We start from the raw sequence: 20,263 nt of genomic DNA, 5'->3' as shown, positions 1-20,263 counted from the left end.
TAAATAAGGGTGTTGGGATGGGCCAGAGAAAGGAGAGGAAGAGAGTGGAGAAAAGGGGAGTACAGGGCCAATGTGGGCTTCTTTTCCCTTCCCATGAGCAGAGCCAAGCATGAGCCCTGGCACAGTGAGCGTCAGCCTTTAGCATCATGTGAATGTGGGTTCATATCCTGGTTCTGTCACTCATTGCCCATGTGCTTTTACACAGGGCACTTCACCTCCCAGGCATTAATTTCATCAGCTGTGAAAGGATAACAATAGTTCCTCCTTCCTGGGGTCTTGGAAACTTAAGACTAGATGTGAGTTCTTGCGGACAGGAATCCTCCCTCACTTGTCCCTGTTAGCCTAACATCCAACAGGGCCTGGGCACAGCTGTGTGCTCACAGGTAACTAAGGCTTCAGTGAGTCAATGATGCCTAGGAGACCTGGAGAGCGGTCTAACCACTTGCCTGGTCTACAAATAAGGGAGGACCATGGCCCCAATAAGAAATTTCAGCTATGTTGATTTTCTTTGACAGCACCAGTGTAGTCATCAGGGACTCAGTGGAAACCTTGGGCAGACTCTCTAACATGTACGGTTTGTATTCTGAATTGCGGATGCTGTGGGGCACCCTACCTTTCAGTGTTTCTTTAATCGTCATACTTGAGACAGAAATAGATGTGACCTAGTGCCCTGTGCCCCAGAGGAGGTCCCGGGGAGAGACCCCGGCGCCCCCCCCCCGTGGAATCCGTGTTGGCACCGACAGGGCCGTTGCAGGCTCTGTGTGGGAGCCCAGAGGCGCTCGCTGCTCTGCGTGGGAACAGAGGAGTCAAACGGGATCCCGCATACACGCTGCGGGACGGAGACATCAGCTGCAGAACCGGGAAACTGATGGCTGAATAGGGCAGTCAGCAGAAAAGAGCACACCGAGGAGAACGTGAAGAGGGACGTGGGGAGCGGGAGGGGGGTGCCGGCGGAGAGGGAGACCCCTCCGCAGGCGGAAAGAGGCAGGACCACTTCCGGCCCGGGCGGGGAGCGGGCGGCTCAGACCTCAGGACAGGCTGGGAGGGAGCAGACGCCTTCTGGACTCGGAGGGACCAGGTGAGCTAAGGTGCCCAGCGTTAGTGAAAACTGGGGCGCCCTGCGCTCTGCAGTTTTCACCTGCTTCACTCCTCAGGCTACCTTCATCCAAGTGTGGGTCCCTTCCACCTGTAGCTTCGATGTGCTTGATTCCATATGCTGCTAAGTTTTGAAGAAAACCTTAAGGTTGTGATGAAATGCTAAAATAATAATAATAATAATGTGTAATAAAGAAATAGTGATAAAAATAGTCTGCGACTCATAGAGTTGTTTTGTGGTCTTGCAAAAATGGAGGTCCTTTAGGAAAGAGTTTTAATCTTACTAGTTTTCCTGCCTAGCACCTAGCATGCGGTTGGGCACAGAGTATGTGCTCAAGAAATTTTAAAATTTATAAAAGTGTAGTGGTAGTGGTAGTGGTAGTAGTAATAGTAGTATCACTAGCAGTAATAGTCCATATATTATTAATTATTGAGACTTTCCTAGTACTGAGGCATGCTACCTTACTCTGTTTTCAGCCACTAGCCTATAGGGGGCCTATATAACAAAAGGTTTAATAGGCTTACCTTTAGTTGGTGTTCCTATCCAGTTCAGATATCGGGTGAGCTTCGAAGAGATGTAAGTCTTTCCTCGAGCGGGTAAACCCACCATAATCACCATTGTGGGGGAATTGGTAAACTGGGGTATGGTTGCTGGAAGACAAACAGAGCCTCAAAAGCTTATCTCCAGATTCACACAATCTCCTGGTATCAGCTCAGGGATGTAGAATTGGAAGGACCTTCTCTCCCACCTTTATAACTACATAAAACCCCCTGGAAATTGCTACTTGACTACTCTTGAATTCATCAGAATACTGAGATTGCAGTGCAAACAGCTAACCCAAAATCTGTAGAGTCAAGCATCTGCAGGGAGCAACAGTGCCCAGATATTTATCTTTCATAGATACAACTGAACAACATATAAACTCATAAGAAATTCAGCTAAAATGGTTAAGGAATTGCTAAATGTTAGCTGTGGGCTAGTGTAAGAATGTGTAGACCCTGAGGTGCAGACATAGGTGGTTTTGCATAGTCTTGTAGACTTCCCTTAGGAATTCCACCAAGTGCTGACAGGGAAGACTGAGAAGAACCCGAGAAAGATATCCTGTTCTGGCTTGGGTTGGGAAACAAAACTACAGCCATTGCTGAACTTTTCCCCAGCCCATTCTCCCTACATACCCTATGGAACAAAAAGTCTTAATCATCACAGGGAAAGTCAATAAAACCGTAGCTTGAGAGCACTGGTGGAAATTCAGTGAAGCTGGTAGAGAGGAGTGGCCAACACCACTGAAACTCTGCCCAGACCAAACTTCTCTATCTCTGCTAAGGAAAATAAGCCTCAATCTTCAGAGGGAAGGGCAACACGAACTGAGGGCACTGGTGGAAACTCAATACAGCTGGAGAAGAAAAATGGGAAAAATTTTCTAATCCAGGAAGAGTAGGAATATGTAGTAAGCCCACCATTATATTTAGAGGGGGGGCAGGAACACTTGGGAAGGTTACACTTCCAAGACTTAGGACAAGCCTGTCTAAGACTTAGGCTTAATCGGAATAGCATAGAATGTCCTTAGTCCCCTATTACCCACTACCAGGCTAAAAAATCAAGTAAAATAATAATGGACTATATCTTTAAAGGATGCAAGAAATAAATTTGTCTCCAGAGAAAAGCACAAAGGGAAGAATCAAGGCAAGAAGATAACAAATCTTCTGAAGATACAAATCATCAGGACCAGACTGATTTATAACACACATGTTGGAATTATCAGGGAATTTAAAATAGCTATGACTACTATGTTAAAGGCTTTATTGGAAAGGTAGACAACATGCAAGATCAGAAAGGTAATTTCATTAGGGGAATGAAAAGTATAAGAAAGAATTAAATGTAAATGCAAGAGAAAAAAGAGATATGAATGCCTTTAATGTGCTCATCAGTGGACTTGATACAGCTAAGAAATCAGTGAACTTGATAGATCAATAGAAATTATACAAACTGAAATGCAAAGAGGAAATAAAGAGTAAAAAACCCCAAGACATCCAAGATCTTTGGGACACTATTAAACAGTGTAATATATGTGTAGTTAGAGTATCAGAAGGGGAATGGGGAAGAACAAATATTTGAAGAAATAATTGCCAAAATCTTCCAAAATTAGTGATGGAAACCAAACCATAGAACCAAGTATCTCAGATAACACCAAGCAGGGTAAATAAAATTGTTAAAAGAATCACATATCAAATTCAAACTGCAGAAAATCAGGCAAAAATAAAATACTGAAGGCAGCAAGGAAAAAGGGGTGGGGGGGATATCTTAAAACTGAAAAGTACAATAACAAAAAAACCCTCACTGAATGGATTCAATGACAGAAGAGAAATGATAGAGAAAGGAGTCAGTAAACTCAAAGATCCATTAATAGAAATCATCTAATATGAACAGAGAAATAAAATATTGAAAAAAAGAAGAGATTCATGGGCCTGTGTAGAAAAAAAAGACTAATGTTCATGTTACTGGTGTTCCAGATGGAGAGGAGAAAGAGAAGGGCCTATAAAAGTATTTGAGAAATTATGACCGAAAGATTCCAAAGTTAATGAAAAATATAAACTCGGAAATTCAAGAGGCTGAGTAAACCCTAAATAGGATAAAACCATAAAATCCATTCAGACACAAAATAATCAAATTGCTAAAAACCATGAAAAAGTAATCTTGAAGGTAAATGGAGAAAATGACACATTATTATAAGGGAACAATAATAATTCAAACGACAGCAGATTTGTTAGTACAAACCATGAAGGCCAAAACAAAGTGGCACAAAATTTTTTAAGTACTGAAATAAAAGAGTTGTCAACCTAGAACTCTATATCCAGCTAAAATATCCATTATCCAAGACCGTGAAATAAAAACTTTCTCAGTGAAGAAAAACTAAGAATTCATAGCTGTCAGACCTTCACTAAGAGAAATGCTAAAAGATTTCTTCAGATAGGAAAGAAATGATACCAGAACAAAGCTAAGAATGCCGGGAATGAAGGAAGTGCAACAGAAATGGTAATTATCTGGGTAAATATAATAGGTTTTTCTGCATTTTTGAGTCATTTAGAACATGCTGGATCCTAGAAAGCAAAAAATAGGACATTGTATAACATTGTAAGATGACAAAATTCAACATCCATTCCTGATGAAAACTCTCAGCAAACTAAGAATATAAGGGAACTTCTTCAACCAGATAAAATATATTTTCAAAAAGGAAAAACTCCTACAGTTAACATATTTTATTTTGATAGACTGAATGATTTCCTAATATCAGGAACAAGGCAAGGATGTCCACTCTCACCATTCCTATTCAACATAGTACTGGAACTCCTAGTCAATATTGTAAGAGGAAAAAAAGGAAATAAAATGCATATGGATTGCAAGGGAAGAAATCAAACTGTTCCTGTTCACAGACAACATGATTGTCTAAGTACAAAATCCCAGGAAATCTACAAAATTCCTCCTAGAACTAATGAGTGCATTTATCAAATTTAAAGGAGACAATGTCAACACACAAAAGACAATCATATTTCTATAAACAAGCAATGAACAATTCAAAACTAAAATAAAAAGTAAACATTTATAATAGTTCTAAAAAGATAAAACATTTAGGTATAATACTAAAAACAAACCTGTATAAGATCTATATGCTGAAAACTAGAAAATTCTGCTGAAAGAAATCAGAGAACTAAATATACTGTGTCCATGGACTGGAAGACTAAACATAGTAAATACACTCATTCTCTCCAAATGGATCTATAGATTAAACACAATACCAATAAAAACATCTCATCAGGATTTTTTGAAGATAAAGACAAGCTGATTCTAAAATTAATACAGGAGGGCAAAGGAACTAAAGTGGCTAAAATAATTGGCAACATAAAAACATTTTGGAGGAAATTCCCTACCCGATACTATAAAGCTACAGTACACTAGTCCTCCCTTATCTGTGGTTTTGCTATTTGTGGTTTCAGTTCCTTGAAGTCAATTGTGGTCCAGAAATATTTAATGGAAAATTCCAGAAATAGTTCTGGCCAGTGTTTCTCAGTGGTTAGAACATCGCCCGCACACCGAAGGGTCTTGGGTTCAATTCCCCGTCAAGGGCACATACATGGGTTTCAGGTTTGATACCCACCCCAGTTGGGACACATGTGGGAGGCAATCAATAGATGTGTCTCTCTCACATCAATGTTTTTCTCTCTCCTCCCTCCCTCTCCCTTCCACTCTCTCTGAAAAGCAATGGGAAAAATATCCTTGGGTGAGGATTAACAAAAAAAGAAAGAGAGAGAGAGAGAGAGAGGGGGGGGGGAGGGAGGGAGGGAGGGAAGGAGGGAGGGAGGGAGGAAGGGAGGAAGGGGAAGGGGAAGAGGAAGGGAGGGAAGGAAGGAAGGAAGGAAGGAAGGAAGGAAGGAAGGAAGGAAGGAAGGAAGGAAGGAAGGAAGGGGAAAGAAAAAAAAGAAAGAAAGGAAGAAAGGAAGAAAGGAAGAAAGGAAGAAAGGAAGAAAGGAAGAAAGGAAGAAAGGAAGGAAGGAAGGAAGGAAGGAAGAAAGAAAGAAAGAAAGAAAGAAAGAAAGAAAGAAAGAAAGAAAGAAAGAAAGAAAGAAAGAAAGAAAGAAAGAAAGAAAGAAAGAAAGAAAGAAAGAAAGAAAGAAAAAGAAAGAAAGAAAGAAAGAAAGAAAGAAAGAAAGAAAGAAAGAAAGAAGAGAAAGAAAGAAAGAAAGAAAGAAAGAAAGAAAGAAAGAAAGAAAGAAAGAAAGAAAGAAAGAAAGAAAGAAAGAAAGAAAGAAAGAAAGAAAGAAAGAAAGAAGAAAGAAAGAAAAAGAAAGAAGAAAGAAGAAAGAAAGAAAGAAGAGAAAGAAAGAAAGAAAGAAAGAAGAGAAAGAAAGAAAGAAAGAAAGAAAGAGAAAGAAAGAAAGAAAGAAAGAAAGAAAGAAAGAAAGAAAGAAAGAAAGAAAGAAAGAAAGAGAAAGAAAGAGAAAGATTCATAAACAATTCATAAGTTTTAAATTTCGCGTCTTTCTGAGTAGGGTAATAAAATCTCATACCATCCTACTCTGTCCAGCCTGGGACATAAATCATCCCTTTGTCTAGCAAATCCATGCTGTATACACTACCCACCCATATCCATCATCGTTATCAGATTGACAAAATATAGTATCATAGTGCTTGTGTTCAAGTAACCCTTATTTTATTTAATAATGGCTCCAGAGCACAAGAGTAGTTAGTGATGCTGGCAATTCAGACATGCCAAAGAGAAGCCATAAAGTGCTTTCTTTAAGAAGGAGACGACCACTTCGTTACAATGTTCTTCCAAAAGGTTTTGGTAAAACAAGGATCAAGGATCCCCAACCATCCACATCATCTGCCTTTGATGTAATGATCCAGGATCACCCCAAGTAGACGATTCTCCTTCTGACATGTGGTCAGAAGGTCATTATTAGCCTAATGCTATGTCACAATGCCTATGTTATTCACCTCACTTTATCTCATAATATAGGCATTGTATCATCTCACATCATCATAAGAAAAAGAAGGGTGAATACAGTATAAGATATTCTGAGATTGAGAGAAAAACCATATTCACATAACTTTTATTACAGTATATTGTTATAATTGTTCTATTTTATTATTGTTGTTGATATTCTCTTCTTGTGCCTAATTTATAAGTTAAACTTTATCATAAGCATATATGTATAGGAAAAAAACATATTATCTATAGGGATCAGTATTATCTGCAGTTTCAGGAGCCTACTGGGGGTCTTAGAATGTGTCCCCTGCAGATAAGGGGGGACTGCTGTTCTCAAGACAGTGTGGTATTGGCAAAAGGGTAGACAAATACATAAATGGAATAAAACAGAGAACCCAAAAATAGACCCACTCAAATATAGTCAACAGATTTTGGACAAAGGCAGTTCATTGGAAAAAATAGAGTCTTCAACAAATGGTGCTAGAACAATTGGAAGTCCATATGCAACAAATGAACATCATCACATACCTTTTATCTTATGCAAAAAGTAACTCAAAGTGGATTATTGGGCTAAATATAAAATATTAACCTAGAAAACTTCTAAAAGTAAACATAGGATAAAATTTGCATGATATTGGGTTTGGCAATGAGTTGCTAGTTACATTACAAAAAGCACCATCTGAGGGAAGATGGTAGCCTGTGAGAAGCAGCAGAGCGCCCCTGGTCCCAGCCACGAACTCGATTTACTCTTAAAATCCTACGTGGCCAGCTTGGAAAAACCAGAGAAACATACCTGAGTGGACGGAGTGCGAGCGGGGAGCACCGAAGAAGCATCACAGAGTCCGGTAAGAGGGGGGGCGTAGGAAGGGGGAGTTCCCCTGAAGCCTGTGTTGGGCTCTGAGCCCTGGGGCTTGGAGGATGCAAAGCTCCCTCCCCTCGGGAGTGCGGATGGCAGTCAAAAGCGGGGATCCCACACCCGGAGAGACGAGAGGGGAAGGAGAGCCCCGCGCACAGGGCAGAGGGACCCAGGGGAGCTGTGAGCCCCGGAGGGATCGGCGCCTTCCTAGGAAACAAAGCCTCTAATTGCAGGCGCCGCCTTCCTAGCGAGACAAAGCTTCTAGTAGCGACTGGCATCTAATGGTCAGGGCTAATGGTCAGGGCGCTGACCATAGGAAAGGTTGTCCTAAAGTGTGTGGCACCTGAGTAGTAAGGGACCAGAGTACTGCACTGAGCAGCCACACAAGGGACCCTCTGCCTCCCTGTGGGGCATTGTGTTGAGCCCCAGAAAGCACTGAATCTGCGTGGCGTGGGGAGGGGAGGAGCCCTCCTGCCCTGAGCTCCCGGTTCGGAGAGTCTGGGATCTGTGACCAGCCCTGAGGGGTGCCATGGTGGCGCATGGAGCAGCTGCAGCTTTGCTGAGACCAGCGGTGCAGGGAGCTGACTTTGGGTCCCCTCCCACTGGGGGCCTTGGTGCACGGGCTGTGGGACTTTGCAGGGCAGACGCTGCCTTTGTGTTGCTTTGTGTGTTTTTGAATTCTGATCACGGAAATGACTCCCACCTTCCCGACCTGCACTGCAGATAGACCAGCGGAAGCTGGGATTGGGGTCTGCACACTAGAGGGTCTGAGGGGCGGGCCTGGTGCGACCAGCCAACCAGAGCTGAGCAGGGAGGGGCAGAGCCCGCCTGCCTCTCCTGCAGCCAGGAGCGCCACCCCCAATAGGAAAGGGGGGGTGTTCCAGCTCACTGAGGTCCCAGAGACACCCTCAGGTCACAGTCCTGAGGGAGAAGGGAGAACAGCTCCCAGGAGGACTGTACAAGAATAAGACTTTCAGGGACTGTTGTTTGGGAACTGGAGGAAACACTGAAAACCCCTACTGGGGGATGGGCAGGCATAGGGCTCACCAGAATGTTCTTTAATCGAACCCACTGAGCCCAGGCTGCTAAAACGGCCCATACAGAAAAGGCAACAGGCTGAGATCAATCTGAAACTCCAGCAGGCCAGAGCCTGGGGAGCTAGAATCAGAGGACAGGGTAGGGACTGAGGAGCTGGCTATGGAGCAGAGACTAACTCCCGCACAGTGAGTGCCTGATAGCGAAACCTCTAAGTAAGGGGAGTGATACCCTGAGCTACACTAGCCACCCTGCACCCTAAAGACTTTACAGAAGACTCTGGAGTAAGACCAGGCAACTACAAGGTTGCAAAATAGCTGACAAGAGGAGGTGGTCCACGGAGAGCCTCAGATCAACCATCTACCTAAGGACACCAGAGCCCAACCTAGACGGCTCCTCACATTGGCTGATACACAAATACCTCCCAGGAGAACGGAAAGCAGCCCACAAAACAGTGTGCCTCAGGCAACATAAGCTACCTAGAAGAAACCCACCTGATTGGCTTTTTTTTTTCTCTGTTTTTTTTGTTTGTTTGTTTTGTTTTGTTTTGGGGTTTTTAAAATTTTTTTTGCATGTTTGTTTGTTTGTTCTCTTTTTCCTTTAGGAAGAAGACAAAGGGGGAATAATTATTTTTTATTCTTTTTAAATTTTATAATAATTAAAAAAAAATTTTTTTTAAAAAATATTTTTAACTAAATTTTTCCGCTTTTTTTATAAAAGAATTTTGTTTTGCTTAGCTTGTTTTTAGTTTTCTTTCTCTTGTTTTGTTTATTTGCTTTGTTTTGTTTTATCCTTGCTTCAACTATCAAGACTTTCTTGATATCCCTGCTTAATGACTGAGACTTCATCATTATAACCAAGTTTACTGCTTTCCTTTATAGTTTCCCCCAAATCTCTTATCAGACTCCCTCTCTGCCCAGGCTTTATCTCTCTCTCTCCTCTCGATCCATTGGCATAACTTTTTTCTTTTCCTTCCTTTTCTTCTTTTCTTTTCTCTTTTCTTTTCTTTTCTTTTCTTTTCTTTTTCTTTTCTTTTCTTTTCTTTTCTTTTCTTTTCTTTTCTTTTCTTTTCTTTTTTTTCCCTTTGTGTTCTTCTTTTCTTTCATTCTTTTGTTATCCTCCATTCTGTCTTCCTTTCTTTCTGTTCAGTTGTTAGTTTCTCTTTTTATTTTTTATGTTATTTTCTCATTTTCAACTATTATCCTATTCCTATTCTCTCCCCCAATTTTTTCCTGGACCTTCTTTCAGAATCTTTTCTCTGCCTCTATTATCTTCCAGTAGCTTCTTTATTTTATATATTCTAGTTTATTATTATTGTTTTCTAAATATTCACCACTGTTAAAAACAATTACTTCTCTCTCTCTCGGCATTACTTTTCTTTCTCTCTTTTTTTTAAGTTGTGTGTGTGTGTGTGTGTGTGTGTTCTCCCTTCACTCTCCAAGTTCTATTTTCCCTTGGGTTGTTTTCATTATGACTATCAAGATATTTTGTAAGATACTCCGTGTTTTCTGGAAGTTTAGTTATGTATTGTCCTGCCTTGCCAGTACCCATACAACAGCTTACACGACGAGGTTGGGGCGAGACACACAGTTAGCCAACCTGAGAGGAGAGTCCTCCCAAGGACTGGTCAAAGACAAGCTAGACACAACCACAACAGGAGAACATAAAGAAACCACAAAAGGGACACCCACAAAAGGGACATGCCTAGAGCAAAGAGCTCAGAAGTATAACGAAAACACAACTCTGGGCTCCACTGGACTCAAAAGACAAAATCTCACCCCACAAGACTGGGAGACAGCAAATATATCTAATATATAAATACAAACACTAAGACCTACCAAAGTGGGGAGACAAAGAAACAAGCCCCAAATTAAAGGAAATATTGCCAGAAAAGGTCAATGATGAGATGGAGTTAAGCAAGCTATCAGAAACAGAGTTCAGAGTATCGATTATGAAGATGTTCAAGGAACTTAATGAGAAAAACAAGGCAATAGAGGATAAAACTGAGGATTTTAGGGAAAACATGAAAAAATAGATACATAACATAAAAATCAGACAGACATAAAGAATGCTGTATCTGATATCAAGAATACACTGTAAGGAAATAAAAGCAGGCTCAATGAAGTAGAGGATATAATAAATGACTCAGAAGACAAGGTAGAAAAAAATCACTCAATCAGAGCAGCAAAAAGAAAACAGACTTGAAAAGCATGAGGACAGTCTAATGGAACCTTGGGAAAACATGAAACAAAACAATATTCGCATTATAGGAGTGCCAGAGGGGGAGGAAAGAGAGCAAGGGATAGAGAAGTTCGTGGAGGAAATAATGACAGAAAACTTCCCTATGCTGGTGAGGGAGAAAGCCACACAAGTTCAAGAAGCACAGAGGATTCCAAACAAGAGGGACCCAAAGAGACCCACTCCAAGACACATCATAATTAAAATGGCAAATGTCAAGACAAAGAGAAAATATTAAGGGCTACAAGAGAGAGACAAGCAGTGATTTACAAGGGACCCCCATAAGGCTAACAGCTGACTTTTCAACAGAAACTCTTCAGGCCAGAAGGGAGTGGCATGAAGTTCTCAATGTAATGAAAAGCAAGAACATGCAACCAAGATTGCTTTATCCAGCAAGGCTATCATTTAAAATTGAAGGTGAAATAAAGGACTTCCCAGACAAAAAAAGGTTAAAGGAGTTCAGTACCACCAAACCAGCATTGCAAGAAATGCTAAAAGGACTTCTCTAAGAAAAAGACGGAATAGAGACAGAAAGGTACATTAGCATAAAGAGGAAAAATGACAGTGAATACATTTATATTAATAGTAACCTTAAATGTAAACAGAATAAATGGCCCAATCAAGAGACATAGAGTAGCTGAATGGATAAGAAAACAGGACCCAAATATATGCTGTCTACAGGAGACCCACCTGAGAGCAAAAGATTTACACAGGCTAAAAGTGAAGGGATGGAATAAAATATGCCATGCAAATGGAAAGGAAAAGAAAGCTGGAGTAGCAATACTTACTTCTGATAAAACAGACTTCAAAATAAAGACCATAACAAGAGACAAAGATGGTCACTACATAATACTAAAGGGATCAATCCAACAGGAGGAAATAACCCTTATAAACACTTATGCACCCAATATAGGAGCACCTAAATATATAAAAAATTTCTTGGGGGACTTTAAGGGGGAGAATGAGAGCAACACAATCATAGGGGGGGACTTCAACATCCCACTGTCAGCATTGGACAGATCATCAAGACAAAAAATGAGCAGGGAAACACAGACCTTAAATGACTCACTAGACCTAATGGATTTAATTGACATTTACAGAACATTTCAACCCAAAGCAGCAGAATACACATTCTTCTCAAGTGCACAAGGAACATTCTCAAATATAGACCACATGTTAGGGCACAAGGCAAGTCTCTACAAATATAAGAAGATTGAAATCATATCAAGCATCTTCTTGGATCACAATGCCATGAAACTAGAAATCAACCGCTATAAAAAAACTTAAAAATATTCAAACACATGGAGGCTAAATAGCATGTTATTAAACAATGAATGGGTTACCAATGAGATCAAGGAAGAAATCAAACACTTCATGGAAAATAACAAAAATGACCAGGCAACAACCCAAAATCTATGGGACACAGCAAAAGCAGTCCTGAGAGGAAAATTTATAGCATTACAGGCCTATCTCAAGAAACAAGAAAAAGATCTAATGAACCATCTAACATAACAACTAAAAGAACTAGAACGAGAACAGCAAGAAAAGCCCTGAGGAAGTAGAAGGAAGGAAATAATAAAGATCAGAGCAGAAATGAATGACATAGAGACTAAAAATGCAATACAAAAAAATCAATGAAACCAAGAGCTGGTTCTTTGAATAGATAAATAAGATTGATGCTCCTTTAGCCAGACTCACTAACAAAGAGAGAGGACCCAAATAAATAAAATCAGAAATGAAAGAGGCGATATAACAACTGACCCAACAGAAATACAAAGAATTGTAAGAAAATACTATGAGCAACTATATGCCAACAAATTGGACAACATGGAGGAAATGGACAAATTCCTAGAAGCATACAGCCTTACAAAGCTGAATCAAGAAGAGGCAGAAAACCTGAATAGGCAGATTGCCGCGGTCCAGCCGCAGCGGGAGTCAGGGGTGCCGAAGGTGGGCAAGGCGTCGGCGCCGGGAGACAGCAGACTACACGACTTGGAGGTGGTGTGACACTGTTCCACTTTATTGAGAATCAACATAATCTTTTATAGTTTCTTTTTTGGCTATGATTACATTTTTTCGGTTAGCAAGCAAGAAATATTATTCACAGGTTAAACAATACAAGTTTCGATTTCATCAGAACGGAACAATTTTTACTTTTATTTTTTAGAATAGAGAAGAAAGGAAAAATCAGTGACCTATACAGTGATAGATGTGGCTTTGTTTGCAGCAGTAATATATTAGTTTGTGAGACAGAAATTTTATATAATGTTTGCCTATGGTTACCACTTCTTCTGGTTATATTTTAACTATGGACCTATTCTTAAGCTATTATATTCTTCTTGCCATTTTCTTCTACGAACAGAGTGCCTTTTGCCATAGCTATTGATTAACTGCTTAAGAATGCTTTTCTTTTGTTTCTTTGGGAGCAAGCACCAGCGTGGCCACTGCCTTGCCAAGCGTTTCATGAAGGGCAAGTTCTCATACTGAACATGCCTTCCATTTACATTAACTATTCTGATACCGTTCTCATTGGAAGCACCTGTCTAAGGCAGAGGAGGGTCTGGTAGCCTTTTCATACTGTTAGTCCTTTTTAGGGGGATGCCGTAATCTGCCATTTATTCTATGTGCTACCCAGGGTGGTCCTTGTGCAGTAGGCAAGGGGAGATGGCCTTTTTCTTGTCCTCGACTAATCTTGCAATCATACGCGGAGGCACTTGAGGATAGGTGGCTGCGTGAGCTCAGCTTTCTCTAGTTCCTCCATAAATTCCTTATTGGGGGCGCCAGGGGGGTTTTCCTAGCTTCTTCTAATAACAATTTGTTAAAGCATCCGGCACATGTGATAGTGACTGGACTTGGGGAAATCGGTATTTCTTCAGAAGTGAGAACATTGTTTACCATTCCCAGGTTAGTTATTGATTTTACGACCCAAAATCCCCCTCCAAGGAGGAGAAGAGATAGTCCCATTAAGCCAATTACTCCCACCCACATGCCATGTTCTCTCCTCAGAAGACGCCTTCCTTGAAGCTTCCCCTCCACGTCCGGATTTTGTCAGACGACATGGTTGGGAGAGGACGCGGCAGCAGATAACAGCTAATGAAATCAAAGTAGTAAAAAAACTCCCAGCAGTTCCATTTTAAATTTTTTGAGGAACCTCCATACTGTTTTCCATACTGGTTGCACCAGTCTGCATTCCCACCAGCAGTGTACTAGGGCTCCCCTTTCTCCACACCCTCTCCAGCATTTGTCATTCGTTTTGTTGGTAGCCATTCTGACAGGTGTGAAGTGATACCTCATTGTGCTTTCATTTGCATCTCTCTGATGATTAGCAACGTTGAGCATTTTCTCATATGTCTCTTGGCCATCTGTATGTCCTCTTTGGAGAAGTGTCTATTCAGGTCCTTTGCCCATTTTTTAATTGGATTATTTGTCTTCCTCTTGCTGAGTAGCGTGAGTTCTTTGTACACTTTGGAAATTAGCCCCTTATCAGGTGTATCCTTGGCAAATATATTTTCCCAGACCATGGGGTTCCTTTGTATTTTGAGGCTGTTTTCTTTTGCTGTGCAGAGCTTTTTAGTTTGATGTAGTCCCATATGTTTATTTTTTCTTTTATTTCTCTTTCCCTAAGAGATGTATCAGTAAAAATTCCACTACGTGGGATGTCTGTGACTTTACTGCTCTGTTTTCTTCCAGGATTTTTATGGTTTTGTGACTTACATTTAAGTCTTTTATCCATTTTGAGTTTATTTTTGTGTATGGTGAAATTTGGTGGTCAAGTTTTATTTTTTTGGCATGTAGCTGTCCAATTTTCCCAGCACTACTTATTGAAGAGACTTTCTTTACTCCATTGTATGTTCTTGCCTCTTTTGTGAAATATTAACTCTCCATGATGGCATGGGTCCATTTCTGGGGTCTCTGTTCTGTTCTATTGATCTATATGTCTGGTGTTGTAGCAATACCAGGCTGTTTTGATTAAAATGTCTTTGTAGCACAGTTTGATATCCGGTAATGTGATCTCTCCCACTTTGTTCTTTTTTCTGAAGATGGCTGCAGCTATTCCGGCTTTTTTTGGTTCCATATAAATTTTTGAAATGTTTGTTCTAGATCTGTGAAATATACTGTTAGTATTTTAATAGGAATTGCATTGAATCTATAAATTGCTTTGGGTAGTATGGACATTTTAATGATATTAATTCTTCCAATCCTTGACCATGGTATATTCCACTTGTTTAAATCTTCCTCTATTACTTTTTTCAATGTCACATAGTTTTCCGAGTACAGGTCTTTTACATCCTTGGTTAAGTTTATTCCTAGGTATCTTATTTTTTTAGTTGCAATGGTAAATGGGATTTTTTTTTAGTTCCTTTCTCTGAAAGTTCATTGTTGGTGTATAAGAATGTCATTGATTCCCAGATGTTGATTTTGTATCCAGCTACCTTGCCAAATTCGTTTATCAAATCTAGTAGTACTTTGATGGAGTCTTTAGGGTTTTCTATGTACAATATCATGTCATCTGCAAATAATGACAGTTTTACTTCCTCCTTTCCAATTTGGATACCTTTTATGTTTTCTTCCTGTCTGATGGCTGTGGCGAGGACTTCCAGTACTATGTTGAATAAGAGTGGTGAAAGTGGACATCCCTGTCTTGTTCCTGTTTTTAATGGAAATGGTTTTAGTTTTTGCCCATTGAGTATGATGTTGGCTGTAGGTTTGTCATATATGGCCCTTATTATGTTGAGGTATGATCCCTCTATTCCTACTTTGCTGAGAGTTTTTATCATAAATGGGTGATGGATTTTGTCAAATGCTTTATCTGCATCTATTGATATGATCATATGATTTTTGTCCTTCATTTTGTTTATGTGATGTATCACATTTATTGATTTGCGGATGTTGTACCAGCCCTGCATCCCTGGAATAAATCCCATTTGGTCATGGTGTATGATCATTTTAATGTATTGCTGGGTCCGGTTTGCTAGTATTTTAGCATCTATGTTCATCAGGGATATTGGCCTGTAATTTTCTTTCTTTGTAGTGTCTTTATCTGGTTTTGGGATTAGGATGATTCTGGCCTCATAAAAAGAGTTTGGGAGTTTTCCCTCCTCTTGATTTTTCTGGAATCGTTTGAATAGAATAGGTGTTCATTCTTCTTTGAATGTTTGGTAAAACTTGCCTGTAAATCCATCTGGTCTAGGCCTTTTGTTTGCTGGGAGTTTTTTGCTTACTGCTTCAATTTCATTAGCTGTTATCTGCCTCTTCAGGTTTTCTGCCTCTTCTTGATTCAGCTTTGGAAGGCTGTATGCTTCTAGGAATTTGTCCATTTCACCCAGGTAATTTTAAGTAGTACAATATTTTACACAGGTTTTCATATAGTAAAAAATATCCAGGAATATTTTCATTTCTGGCATTATTTTAGACTAGATTTTAAAGAACCCTTCTTAGTACAAAACACCCAGAAAATACTGAATTTAAAACAAATTAAACATGGCTGAGCTGGTATTGAAAGTAATGGAAATCCTCAGAGGCCAGAAATGAGAAAAAAGTACAGATCTGAGAGATAAACTAGCACTGAAATCTATGTTTACTTTGGTCGCCTGGAGCAATGTTTTACAAACTATGGATCATAAACCCATCATAGGCCATGAAATCAATGTAGCAAGTCCAATAGGCAGCATATACTATAGACTCTAATGACTCTGTGCCTCTTGTTATTCATGGCATTGTGTAGCCACTTCCCCTGGAGTGTGGGCTAAATCTAAGGACTTGTTTTTAACTGATGCAATACTACAAATGGGATGGGATATCACTTCTGAAATTTTATCACAGACTCTGGCCTATATCTTGTTGGTGCTATCTTACTCTCTCACGTGTTTTCTCTGATGGAAGCCAGCTGTGTGTATGGTGGTTACCAGAGGGGAGTGGAGGGAGGATGAAGTGGGTAAAGGGGTAAATTATGTTGAGGGAAGGAGACTAGTCTTTGGGTGGTGAGCACATAGTGCCATATATAGATGATGTATTATAAATCTGTACACCTAAAGTTTATATATTATTAACCAATGTTACTCCAATAAATTTAATTAAACTGATAGAGCTGAAAAGAGATATAGACAAATCCACAAGTATATTTTAGGGCTCCAACACACTCTCAGCAATTAATAGAATTATTAGAGAATCATCAAGAAATATAGAAGAGGGGAGATTAAAGATCGTGGCAGACTAAGTGGAAGCTACACTGACACTCTCCCAGGACCAAACTGGAATTACAGCTAAAATATAGAAAAACCATCCTGAATAATCAACTGCAACTGAAGATGAGCTGGAGAGCACCCTCATAACTAAGGAGGAAAAGTGAAGACTGCATAGAGACCGGTAGTAAGTGTGCAGGCGTGAGAGGGATGGCTGGGCTCCCAAAGGCAGCAGCTGATGGTCCGGAGAGATATCTCAGCTGTGGGGTGGGGGGGGGGCTTCCCACTGAGAACTCTGGGGTCTAAACCCCAAGCTGGGCTCCCCACCCAAGAGCACCAGAACTGAGAAAGGTGCCCACATAACATTTGGCTGTGTAAAGCAGCAGGGTTTCTGTCTGCTAGAGAGAGGCAGCTGGAAATACAGGCACCTTTTTAAAGAATCAATGCACAAAGTTTTGTGTGCAGCCACTGACCTTGGGCTCCAGCAGAGGGAGGGCAGTGTGGACTGGACATGTGTGAGGAGAATCTAGGTTTGTGGGCTCTGGAGATTACGATCAGAAGGCACCCATCTGGATTCCTGTGCCAAGTCAATGCCCCTTACTGCAGAAGACATCTTTCTCAGGCTGACAATTAGCTGCTTTTGCCTGGGAGGGGGGGGAGCAATTGGCCCACCCTGCTGGAAAACCTCTCACCCTACCCAGAGGAGTTTCTGCAGCCTCAGGCTCATTAAGAGAATCAGATTAATCAGCCTGCAGGCAGAGGCAGGTCTCTGAGTGCTTTGAGTTTTTTGCCTGATATGCTTCTGGACCTAGGCCTTGGAAAAGCAGACTTTTGGGTGCTTCTTGGTCCTGTCCAACTGCACCCAGCCACAGCAGAGGAGACCTCAAGCTGAGGGTTGTTGATAGCTCCAAACAGGGTACTCAGGGCCAGTCACAAACTGCGTCTGACATTGGCCTGCATCAGAGACCCTCCAAAAAGACTGAGAGTCCTAGCATATCTGCTTAATACAAACCCAAACAGGCAGCCAAAATGGGGAGACAAAAAACAAGCCCCAAATGAAAGAACAAAAGGAGTCTCCAGGAAAAGAGCTAAATGAAATGAAGATAAGCAATCTATCAGATATAGAGTTAAGAACACTGATTGTAGGGATGCTCAACAGCATGAGAAAAGATACAGAAACTATGAAGGAAATGAAGAATGACATAGCAGAAATAAAGGATACACTGGAAGAAATAAAAAACAGATTAGAGGAAGCTGAGGATTGGATCAGTGAATTCGAAGACAGGATAGAAAAAAATCAATCAGAGACCCAAAAGGAAAACACAATTAAAAAATAGGAGGACAGTCTAAGGGAGCTGTGGGACAAGATGTCAAAAGTAAGCAAAGGTTAGAGAACATGTTTGAAGAAATAATGGCAGAAAAATTCCCTAACCTGGTCAAGGAAAAAGTCACACAAGTTCAGGAGGCACAGAGTCCCAACGAAGAAGAATCAAGAGATCCACACCCAGGCACATCATAATTAAAATTCCAAGAATTCAAGACAAAGAATCTTAAAGGAAGCTAGAGAAAAGCAATTTGTTACCTACCAAGGAGCTCCCATAAGGCTGTCAGCTGACTTCTCATCAGAAACTCTACAAGCCACAGGGGAATGGCATGAAGTATTCAAGGTAATGCAAAACAAGGATCTGAAACCAAGACTACTCTATCCAGCAAGGCTGTCACTCAAAATAGATGGTGAAATAAAGAGATTCCCAGCCCAGCTGGGCGTGGCTCAGAGGCTGAGCATTCACCTAAAATCCACAAGATTCCTGGTCAGGGTGTATACCTGGGTTGCAGGCTTGATCCCCAGTCAGGGGAGTGCAGGAGGCAGCCGATCAATGACGACTCTCTCATCATTGATGTTTCTATCTCTCCCTCTCCCTCTCCCTTCCTCTCTCTGAAATCAATACAGATATATTTTTTTAAAAAAGAGCTTTCCAGACAAAAAAGGGCTAAAGGAGTTTATCACCACCAAACCAGCATTGCAGGAAATGTTAAAGGGCCTGCTGTAATTAGAAATAGAAATAGAGAGAAAGCGAAATATAGGCATAAAGAATTAAAATGGCAAGAGATAAATATCTATCAATAATAACCTTACATGTAAATAGATTAAATGCTCCAATAAAAAGATATAGGGTGGCTGAATGGATAAGAAAACATGACCCAAATATATGCTGTTTACAAGACACCCATCTCAAAACAAAAGACTCACTCAGGATGAGAATGAAGGGATGGAAAATTTTCCAGGAAATAGAAATGAAAAAAAAAAGCTGGGATAGCAATACGCATGAATAGACAAAATAGACTTCAAAATGAAGACCATAACGAGAGACAAGAAAGGTCATTATATAATACTAACGGGAACAATTCAACAAGAGGATATAACCCAGGTAAACATATATGTACCCAATATAGGAGCACCTAAATTTATAAAAAACTTCTAGAGGACTTTAAGGGAGAGATCAACAGCAATACAGTCCTACTAGGGTTCTTTAACACCCCATTGATTTCACTGGATAAGTCTTCTAAACAAAAAAATCAAGGAAACAGTGACCCTAAATGACACACTATATCAGATGGATTTAATTGACATTTACAGAACATTCCACCCCAAAGCTGAAGAATATACATTCTTCTCAAGTGCACATCAGTAGTTGAATGGATAAAAAAGCTGTGGTACATTTACACCATGGAATACTATGCAGCTGTAAAAAAGAAGGATCAGTTATCCTTTAGGACAGCATGGAGGGAACTGGAGAGTATTATGCTTAGCAAAATAAGCCAGTCAGAGAAAAACAGGTATCACATGATCTCACTCATATGTGGAATGTAACAAACAAAATAAACTGATGAACAAAATAGATCCAGAGACATAGAAGCATGGAACAAACTGAGGGATCTCAGAGGGAAGGTGGGGAGTGGGGGAGTGGGTGGGGAGAGAGTAATCCAAGAATTTATATGTCACAGACATTGGACGCAGACATTATTATGGGGAAGGCCTGGGAATGGGGTGGATGCGAGTTGGAAGGGATCAATGGGGGGGAAAAGGGGACATCTGTAATACTTTCAACAATAAAGATAAATTAAAAAAAAGAAATATAGAAGAACTAAACACAATCACTTAGCAGAATCTAACTGATACGTATAAAACACTACACACATAAACACCAGAATAAATATTTTGTTCAAGTGCCCATGGTACATTTACGATGTTCTGAAACATTAAACAATACTCAAGTCTCTAAACACTTGAAAATTAAAGAGCATACTTCTAAATAATCCATGATTGAAAAAAGAAGTCTCAAAAGGAAATTTTACAATATGCATAAAGC

General features: G+C 40.3%; 1 protein-coding gene across 6 annotated transcripts in view; it reads right to left on the bottom strand.

Moving 5' to 3' along the window:
* Nucleotides 1-20,263, bottom strand: part of PFKFB1 (6-phosphofructo-2-kinase/fructose-2,6-biphosphatase 1) — a 63,948-nt gene that overhangs the window by 30,223 nt on the left and 13,462 nt on the right. For 4 of the 6 annotated variants that reach the window (XM_081125175.1, XM_081125177.1, XM_081125173.1 and 1 more), the window contains exon 2: nucleotides 1,621-1,746. In XM_081125175.1, the coding sequence (XP_080981301.1) occupies nucleotides 1,621-1,746 (126 nt within the window). Of the gene's footprint in view, nucleotides 1-1,138; nucleotides 1,220-1,620; nucleotides 1,747-7,374; nucleotides 8,060-20,263 lie in introns of those variants that run through there. The other 2 variants (XM_081125174.1, XM_081125172.1) reach the window with 2 other exon arrangements.

Source organism: Miniopterus schreibersii (genome assembly GCF_964146895.1).
Source record: "Miniopterus schreibersii genome assembly, chromosome: X".
Taxonomy (NCBI): Eukaryota; Metazoa; Chordata; class Mammalia; order Chiroptera; family Miniopteridae; genus Miniopterus; species Miniopterus schreibersii.
This window is presented reverse-complemented; position numbering and strand designations above follow the sequence as displayed.